This window comes from Monoraphidium neglectum (genome assembly GCF_000611645.1).
Source record: "Monoraphidium neglectum strain SAG 48.87 unplaced genomic scaffold scaffold01648, whole genome shotgun sequence".
In the NCBI taxonomy this organism is placed as follows: domain Eukaryota; kingdom Viridiplantae; phylum Chlorophyta; class Chlorophyceae; order Sphaeropleales; family Selenastraceae; genus Monoraphidium; species Monoraphidium neglectum.
Genome location: NW_014011980.1, coordinates 4,223 through 13,255, shown reverse-complemented (window position 1 = coordinate 13,255; position 9,033 = coordinate 4,223). Strand labels below are relative to the sequence as shown.

At 66.2% G+C, this 9,033-nt stretch overlaps 3 protein-coding genes across 3 annotated transcripts in view; 2 read left to right on the top strand and 1 right to left on the bottom strand.

Moving 5' to 3' along the window:
• Positions 1-51: 51 nt before the first annotated feature.
• MNEG_8589 (glucose-1-phosphate adenylyltransferase) lies at positions 52-2,309 on the top strand (the record flags this gene model as incomplete). The annotated part of the gene is made up of 8 exons (XM_014042941.1): positions 52-167; positions 279-362; positions 570-642; positions 950-1,012; positions 1,150-1,239; positions 1,427-1,486; positions 1,701-1,850; positions 2,187-2,309. The coding sequence occupies 8 exons, from the start codon at positions 52-54 to the stop codon at positions 2,307-2,309; spliced, it is 759 nt and encodes a 252-aa protein (XP_013898395.1).
• A 1,136-nt stretch (positions 2,310-3,445) lies between these two features.
• On the top strand, positions 3,446-7,298 carry MNEG_8588 (hypothetical protein; the record flags this gene model as incomplete). Its single annotated transcript, XM_014042940.1, has 10 exons — positions 3,446-3,505; positions 3,686-4,264; positions 4,555-4,675; positions 4,889-5,088; positions 5,212-5,355; positions 5,573-5,704; positions 5,878-6,065; positions 6,328-6,487; positions 6,697-6,739; positions 6,991-7,298. 10 exons carry the CDS (start codon positions 3,446-3,448, stop codon positions 7,296-7,298), a joined length of 1,935 nt encoding a protein of 644 aa, XP_013898394.1.
• An 880-nt stretch (positions 7,299-8,178) lies between these two features.
• Positions 8,179-9,033, bottom strand: part of MNEG_8587 (Ureide permease 4) — a gene marked incomplete at both ends in the record, with an annotated part of 2,565 nt that continues 1,710 nt past the window's right edge. The window contains one exon of the mRNA XM_014042939.1: positions 8,179-8,874. Coding sequence (XP_013898393.1) covers positions 8,179-8,874 — 696 coding nt within the window. The remainder of the gene's footprint in view (positions 8,875-9,033) is intronic.

Genomic DNA, 9,033 nt, shown 5'->3' with positions numbered 1-9,033 from the left:
CACACACACACACACACACACCGCCCCCAGATCATCCCTGGTGCGCGTGAGATGGGCTACAAGGTCCAGGCCCACGCGTTCCAGGGCTACTGGGAGGACATCGGGACCATCGAGGCCTTCTACAACGCCAACCTCGCGCTTGCCAAGCCCGGGAAGACGGACTTCAGGTTCGTGTGTGTGTATGCGTGCGGGTGTGGGGGTGGTGGGGGTTGGGCGCGCCTTGGGAGGGGGGCTGCCGGGGGCGCCCTCGAGGGTCGACGACCGCCTCCGGCCTGCAGGGGCGGAGCCGAGGGCGCGCCCCATGCGCGCGAGACCCTGGGCGCGCCGGTCGGGGCGCCCGAATGGCGCGTGCAGGAGCCGTAGTTTGGGCCGGGGTCGGCAGGGGTGCAGGGCGAGGGCCTGCCAAGGTGGGCTCTGCGCAGGCGTCCCCTCGCGGGACAAAACAACCTCTCAGCTGCACTTGTGGCAGCAGGCCGCGGGCTGAACAAGCGGGTTCGGGAGACCCCTTGACTTCACGCCCAGCGGCCCCGCCCGTCACATCCCGCCGGCCCCCGCGAACCCACCCCCAGCTTCTACGACAAGGCGGCGCCCATCTACACCATGAGCCGCTTCCTGCCGCCCTCCAAGGTGGTGGACGCCGAGGTGAGGGGCGGCACAATGAGGAGGGAGGGGGGGGTGGCGGGGGCCAGAGAGACGGCCAGCCAAATCATCGACGCGGCATCCACGCAGGCAGCCCACCAGCCAAGTGGCCCATGAGCCAACCAGCCGCCCAGCCCGCCAGTCAGCCGACCGAGCGGCCTGCCGGCCGACCGGCCGACCAGCCGACCAGACAGGCAGAGACAGACACAGACGGAAATACAGACAGACACACCGACGGAAACAAAGACAGACAGACAGACAGACGGAGAGACAGATAGACGGACAAGCACCCAGACTGACGGCTGAGCAGGCGTGTCCGCAGCAGCGCCGCGGCGAGGCTGACGTGGGCGGCCGCCGCGCCGCCGCAGACGCGGTGCGAGCGGCCCGTGCCCTGTGCTCATGCTGTTCCTTTCTTTGTTTCTACCGCTCCCGCCCTGAAACAACCCTACACACACATGACATGCGCGCACACACGCACACACTTACACACACACACACCGCGACAACCAGATCCATGACGCCATCATCGGTGACGGCTGCGTGATCAAGGCCGGCAGCGTCATCAAGAACAGCGTCATCGGCCTGCGCACACTCGTGCAGGTGCGGCAGGCGGGGGCAACAGTGTAACGCGCGCGCGCGCGCTTGCACAAAACCTGGGGGCAGCGACGCCCCCTGGGGGCCGATGGCGGGGCGCTCCGGGGGTGCGGGATCCTTCCGCGGCGCCAGCTGGCGCTGCGCAGCCGGCCGGCCGGCCTTTGACCGCTCAACCTGTCGCACCATTCCACAGGAGAACGCCCTCATCGAGGACACCCTCATCCTGGGCGCGGATTACTACGAGACCAAGGAGGTGCGTGTCCCCTGACTCGATGCGTTTTGCGATCCGACAAAGCCTGCACGTCGTGGCCCCCGCGCCCCTCTGAAGGGCCGGGGCAGGCGGCGGTCCTGCGACGCAGGCCGCATAAGTCAGAAGAGGGTGCCGAGCAAGCCTGGGGGCACGCAGGCGGTGTGCCGTTTTGAGGCAACGGGGGGGGGGAGGCTGCAACGTGCGGGCGCCCGAGCAGGCAGAGCGATCCGTCAACGGCCCCGCGCTGCCGCTGCCGCCGCCGCCACAGGAGTGCACGTTCGTGCCGGGCTGCCAGCCCATCGGCGTGGGCCGCGGCGCCGTGGTCCGCCGGGCGCTGGTCGACAAGAACGTCCGCATCGGGGACAACGTGAGCGCGGCCCCGCGGGGTTCAGGGTGCAATGCAGGGCTCAGGGCGTGCAGGGTGTCGAGGTTTCAGGCCCCGTCGCGGCGCGCCGACCGGAAGCAGAGGGCCCGTAACGGGGCCCTGGCGGCGCCGCGGACAAAGAGGGGCGGCGCTGATGCCGGCGCGTGCCAGCTCCGCGCCCGATGCGGGCGCAGCGAGGGCCAAGCTAGCCAAGGCCGAGGCCGCAGCAGGCCGCCCGCGGCACCGTTTGTTTCGCACATGCTCTTCATTGGACGCCGCAGCCCTCATGCGCAATCTCCGACACGGCCCCCCCCCCCAAATGTACATTCCAAAATGCAGGTCCAGATCGTGAACAAGGCGGGCGTGAGCGAGGCCAACCGGGAGGAGGAGGGCTTCATCATCAAGGACGGCATCGTGGTGCTCTGCAAGAATGCACACATCAAGAGCGGCACCGTCATCTGAGGGGGCCCAGCAGAACGAAGAGAGTTTGCCGCGAGACGGCTTGAGCAGGGGCAGTTTTGTTTCATTATCGCCCTGAGCGGCGAGCTGACCGTCCGGCTGGCGTCTAGGCCTGGGTTTCGGCGTCTCTCCGCGCGCCCGCCCCCTGGGCGTGTTGGGCGAGGCGAGATGCGCGCCGAGGGGCACACGCGGCCAGCCGCCCCTCTGCAGTTGTCAGGGCGGCCGCCCACCGGTCGGCTGGGCCCAGGCGCCCAGGGCGCGGACGATGCGACCGGGTGCGGGCGCCCATTAGAGCCTCAGTCTTTTTTGCTATCTATCTGACGGGCTCCTGATGGGTTCATGGGGCTGTGCGATCCCAGGCGCTCGACGCCGGCGTGCGAGACAGCGCGCGCCGCACCCCGTCCCGGCCGCGAGCGGGGTTCCCCGGGGCGCTGAGGCCGCTCACACACACCGCGCGGGCTGCTGGCAGTCGGCACGGACACGTAGAGGGCGCGGCGCGGGCACTTTGCTTGTGGCGAGCGCGGCGTTGCGCCACAGCCTGGGGCCCTCGCCCCATTTCGCGGGCTGGCCTCCCTTGGGCCGCTTTTTCCCAACCGTCCGCCACCGCGCCGCTCGCCTGCCGGCGCTCATGCTAACTACACCAAGTAAAATCCTGGCTGCCGAGTGTGGTCTGTACGCATTAGCCACAAGGGAGCGTGCTGTGCTGAAAGTACGGCTCATCGGTGGCTGGGACCATTTTATGACTTGGCTGGGCTGAGGCAGGCTGCAGGGCGCCTGGGCACGTCCTACGCACAAGCTCTCCCCTAGGACATGGAACGCCAACGTGCAGATCTGCGCTGCCCAAATATGAAACGGCCCCAGGCACAGGGCCAAGGATTCTGCCACCCGCAGGCTGCAGTCATTTGGGCTGGTGCCAGCAGCGAGTGGTGCCGACGCACCTGATCCGTCCAACTTTCCGTGAACGGAGTTGACGCGCCTCTCAGACCGCAGTTACGTATACGTACGTCTGTTGCATTGGTTAACATCGTGCACGTCGCAGTCACTGGCTGTTCAGCACTGTGCCACAACGCTCAGCCCAGGCGTTGGGACACCGCGCCCGCGGCGCTGCAGGGGCGGTATTTGCTATATACATATACGTGATGAAGCGTCGCATTGGGCTCCTGTTGGTAGCGGTCACCTGCATCGCGGCTAGTACCACGGTGAGCACCCAGGATGGGCAAATTGCAGAGTTGCAGAGTGTGTGCGGCATACAATACTTGGTGATGGAGTATTTGAGCACTTAAGGCTTGCTGTTGGCCGCCGCAGTCGCTGCATAGCCTGCGCCATAGAACAGTCGCCAGCGGCAAGCGGCCGCTTCTCCCACATCCCGCGCGCCACAGGCCGCAGCCAATGGGCTCCCCGCGCTGCCATTTGCCGCCGCCCCGCCGGCGGCGCCCTCCCCCGAGCCGAGCGAGGGCGCCGGTACCTATGTGAACGTGTACGGCTGGATCAAGTGCTACCCGGAGGCTATCGTGCGGCCGAGCACCACGCAGCAGCTCGCCGACGCAGTCCGGCAGCTGCGGGCCGCCGCAAAGGCCGCCGGCAAGCAGCTCAAGCTCCGCGTCTCCCGCACCCGCTTCCACGGCACTCCCAGCTTCGTCTGCCCCGGCAGCTTCAGCGGCGGCGTCGGCTCGCCGATCCCCTTCATCCAGCCCTACAAGCAGCCCGCCAAGAGCGCGGCGGCGCCGAGCACCGTGGCGGTCCTGATCGATGATCTGAAAGAGGTGCTGACCGTTGACCGGTCAAACTACCGGGTCACCGTGCAGGCGGGGCTGCGCGTCGACCAGCTCCTCACGTGGGCGGAGGCCAACGGGATGGCGATGGAAAGGGGCGCGATCGCGTCATATGCGGAGCTATCAATCGCGGGCGTGCTCGCCACCGGCGGCCACGGCACGGGCCACAACGTGTCCTGCAACATGGTGGGGCGGGGCTTCGGGCGCCGGGGGCGTGCCGCGCAGCTGCTGAGGGCCGCGCCGGCCGTTGCGGGCAGCCACGAAGGCGGGAAAAGCTGCAAAAGTCTGGGATGGCGTTACAGCAGCCGGCCGCGCGGTGGCGGCGCGCCGGCAGAAGCCTCCCATGCAGCGCGTGACACGCGTGCTTCTTTCCACTTCTTCCTGCACGGCCCGATGCGCCGCACGTGCTGTTTTTCCGGCCGGCTTCGCATCTTGCATTCCTGTCGCCTCAGAACAACATCGCCGCATGTCCGCAGGCCGACGCAACGATCAACATCACCTGGGTCGACCCGGACGGCGGCATCCACACCAGCGCGCGCGACAGCCCCGAGGGCCACGCGCTGTCTGGCGGGGTCGGCCTTCTCGGCATCATCACAGGTGGGGCGAGCCATGGGCAGCACGGGCGCCGAGACGCACGCGCTTGCTGCCAGCAATAGCCCGGTTGTGAGCACGGCGTGCCGCCCCAGCACCTTGGGAGCCCAGGCGATGCCCGCGCAGCGCGGAGGAGCGCGGCGGGGCGCCGGCACCTGTTGTGTATCTGCATTGCATGACATCCTCTTTCCACCGTTGCGACGAACCATGGCCGTGCAGAGGTGGCTGTCCAGCTGACGCCGCCGACGCTGACTAAGGCCCTGAGCAAGACCTTCCTGCGGGATGCGACCCTGCCCGCTGACATCGATGGCTACCTCCAGGCAAGACAGCTGGCCGGGCGATCGCTTGCTTATGCGCCTGAGTTTACCATATATTTGATGTTTGAAAACAAAGTCGCATGCGCTCGAGCCGCTGCGGCGGTGGCGTGCACCGCCCCTGCGGACCTGGGAGCCCCTCCAGTCCTACGGCCCAGCCGCGCTGCCCCTCAGCCCCGCCCCCTCCGCGCCCCGCCGCGGTCCCCCTGAACGCCCCGATCAACGCAGAACACGCCGTTTGTCGCTATCGTGTGGCGGCCAGACATCTTCAAATACAGCGCCTTCCAGATGTTTGCCACAGAGTCCCTCAACACCGGCAGCTCCTGGGCCCTGGTGCCGCCGGTGCCGACAGCCTTTGTGTCCCTCCTGGAGGTGCGCTGCCGCGGCTCCCTTTCTTTTTGGGTTGCTGGACTGGGGCAGTCCAGCGCTGCGAGACTCGGCTTGGGCGACCTGCGGGGGACTTCTGCTGACCTTGGGCTCTGCAGCTGGCCCTGCGGTAGCCGCTGGGTGCCCCCTTCCCTTTGATGATCATTATTTCAAACCTCCTATTTTCCGCTCTCCCACCCCTCCCCTGTCAAACCGGCGCCAGATGTTTTATCTGCCGTGGCAGGGTGACTACAACGACGTGCTGCTGTCCAAGATACTCAACCCGCTCAACTGCATATCGCAGCTGGCCACCATCTTCCTGCAGACCTGGGCGGGCCTCGGCCTCATCCCGCAGGTACCCAGCCACATTCACGAGGACAGGGCACGCCATGACATGCGCCAGCCGCGCTCGCGCTCGGCCACCATCCGGCACTCGGCTGAAGCAGCCGGCTGCGCCGCACATTGGATCGCGCCGACGCCATTGCACCTCCATCACTCCTGCCCCCTTTCACCTGCCATCATTTGCAGGTGATCGCCGCCGGGAGCACAAACAAGGTGATGGGCGGCGGGTGCCTGCCCAACTGCCCCTGGGAGCAGGGGCTGGCGGTTGATGACGTCGCATTCATCATTGACAGGTCTCAGCTGCCTGACTGGATCAATGACATCAAGAAAATTATCCACTTTGACCTCCAGGATAACGGGAAGGCGCCAGACAGGTGGGCTCGGTTTACTTTGTGTACATGGGTAGGGCGCAGAGCGTGGCAGGTACAGCGTGCGCACGTGTGCGAGACATGTGTGCCTGTATGCATGGGCAATTCGTGCATTCAATTGTGCTGCGAGGGGTGCATGGTTGACAATGTCAGCAAAATGAGCTTGCATGTCAGCGAAGACCCTGCCAAGTGTTTTGAATGCACGCCGCTCTTCTGACGCCGGCCCCCTCATTGATTGCACACACCCCGTGCTGCGATCGCCACGCAGGTGCCTGTCCAACGGTCACTTCCTGATCCGTTTCGGCAAGGACTCGCGCGACTACGCCGGCATTATGGGCGGCCTCAAGGAGCCGGTCTCCGTGGAGCTGGCATCGCTGCGCGCCAAGGCGCTGCCCAACGTTCACAACAAGTTCTCGTTCGTGCAGGAGGTGCGCCCGCACTCCAGCGCCGCGGCCGGGCCGCGACGCTGGAGCCCACAGGCGACTGTGGGCGAGCTCGAAACAAGGGGGTGTGTGCAGCAGATCAACTGCAGGCGGCTTGGTCCCACGGTTGGGCGAGGGGAGGGGGCGAGGCCATGTGTGCACTGAGGCACGCCGACACAACATGGCTGGTTCCCTCCTGTCCCTCTTTTGTGCAGGCCTTTGAGCAGCTGACCCTCTGCAAATACAAGGGGCGGCCCCGTGAGTGCAGAGCGCTCGAGGGCCTGACAGCGCTGTCTACCTGCCTGATGATTGTAGCGCCCGAGCTTGACTTGTGCAACTGCGACCACAGCTGTAAAGTAGCAGCCTTGGGATTCCAGCACCCAGCCTGCACATTCCGACAAGGCAACAACACAATAATCGCATTGCAATTTTGACCCCCGCAAACACCACCACCGCCACCGCAACGGACACCGTGACCGCGGTCCCCCGTCAACCCCGCCCCTCCGCAGACTGGGGCAAGAACTTTGACCGCACCTTCACCAGCCCGGACTGCCCAGTCCGCGACAACCACTGGAAGTTCGACGCGCTGCTCGACCTGGCAGCCAAGTACGACCCCGACAAGGTGCTGCAGCCGCCGCTGATGACCAAGGTGATCTCCAGGACGCCCTTCGGCTACTTCCCCCGCTGCGCCCTCGCGAAGCAGTGCTACTGCAAGGAGGATGCGCACTGCGGCGAGGGCCACGCGTGCGTGCCGAGCGCGGCGTTCCCGGAGTACAAGGTGTGCAGGCCGGCCGACCTCAAGGCCAGCCTTGGGTAGCTGTTGATTGACCAGGCTAAAACGACAGAATCCTCTTGAAATGAACGGGCGCCCGCAGGTCCCTCTCCCGCTGCACATGCACCTGCTTTGCCTTGCTCTCAGTTGCCAACGCATGCTGCACCGCCGGGCCGTGCGCCTGCGCCTTGGGCAGATAGATGCACCTGCCTGCTCGGCAAGTCACCTTCGACTTCGCAGGCGACTGATGCGCTCCTGATCATTGATTGCATTTCAGCCTGATTTTTTGTCCTCCTTTTCATGGCACTGGCTTCAATTGCATCGTCTGCATGAAAAGAGCCAAGGGTATTGTTTGCCGGGCCCCGCGCGCCTTATTACGGCGGCGGTGCATACAGGCTCAACTGCATTGCAAGACAGACACAGCTCACAAGCACGCGGTGCATACAGCGAGCCGCGTGGTCATTTTATAGCAAGCAGGAGGAGTCCAGCTTTGTTTGGCTACAACAAGGCATTGACATCATGCCAGTTTGGTGCTGCACATCTAGGTCTGCGTGCTGCACATATATTACAGTGTTTGACCGATTCTCCACATATTGAGCGGCATGCTATCAGTTGCTTTGTATTGAGTTGCATTGTGTTGTTGCAATTACCTTGCTGGCCTCAAAATACAGCAAATGGTGGCTGATCAGGCCTCAGGCAGCCGGCAGCCATGCAAACCAGGAACAAATCACACAGGGCTTGACTCTCCATGCTAGGGTTTAAGCTGGACACGCTTGCGTATATTCACAGCTCATATGAGACTCTGTGCTTGACAAATTGTGTGCAATGCCTTGACAGTCGCAGACGCGCCGAACGCGCTGTAGCAGCAGCACCGCCTGGCATAGCTCGGGGGCGCCTGCGGCCGAGGCGACGCCTGAGCAGGCGCCTAAGCCGCCGACGCCGCGAGCAGCGCGACCGACCCCGCGTAGGCCCCCGCCTGTGCGCACACCAGCGTCACCGCGCGCCACCCCGCGCCCCGCAGCTCCCGCAGCGCGAGCGCGCCCACCGCCATCCCGACGAGCGGGTGCGCCGACACCAGCAGCGCTGCGGCGTAGCCCGCCGCGTCGCCCCCCATAAACTGCAGCATGTCCCCGCCGCTCGTCAGCGCGCCGGACAGCACGCACAGCGCGCGGCCGCGCCAGTCCCCGGCCCAGCCGGACACGCTCGAGCGCTGGGTGCCCAGCGGGGGCGCGTACATCGCCCAGCATGACACCAGCAGCGCCATGAGGCCGAAGCCCATCGCATAAAGAGCGGCTGCCGTGTAGACGTCAAGGCGCGGCGCGCCAGCTGGCAGCACGCCGAGCGCGTCTTTCACCGCCACGACGAACAGCACGTACGAGGCGCTGTTGAGGAGCGCCCCTGGCACGACGATGGCGAAGCCGAGCAACGCGGCGCCCGCGTGCGGCGAGTCGGCGGCCTCGATCGCGCGCTTGGGGGCCGGCGCGGCGGCGGGGGCGCCGCCGTCCGCGCCCCGCGGGTTGTGCCGTCGGTGCCGGAGGCCGCCCGGGGGCGGCTGCGGGGGCGCAGTGGCCGAGACGGCCGGCGACGGCGCCGCAGGGTCGTGCGGCATGGGCGGCTGCGGCTGCGGCGACAACGGCGCCGGCGGTGGCGTCTGCAACACCCGGTGGGCCGGGTGCGGCAGCAGCAAATCGATTGGCGCCCCATCATCCGCTCCATTCGCGGGTGCCGCCGGCGCGCCAACCGCCGCACTGTCCTGTGCTCCCGAGTCCCTGAGCGGCGC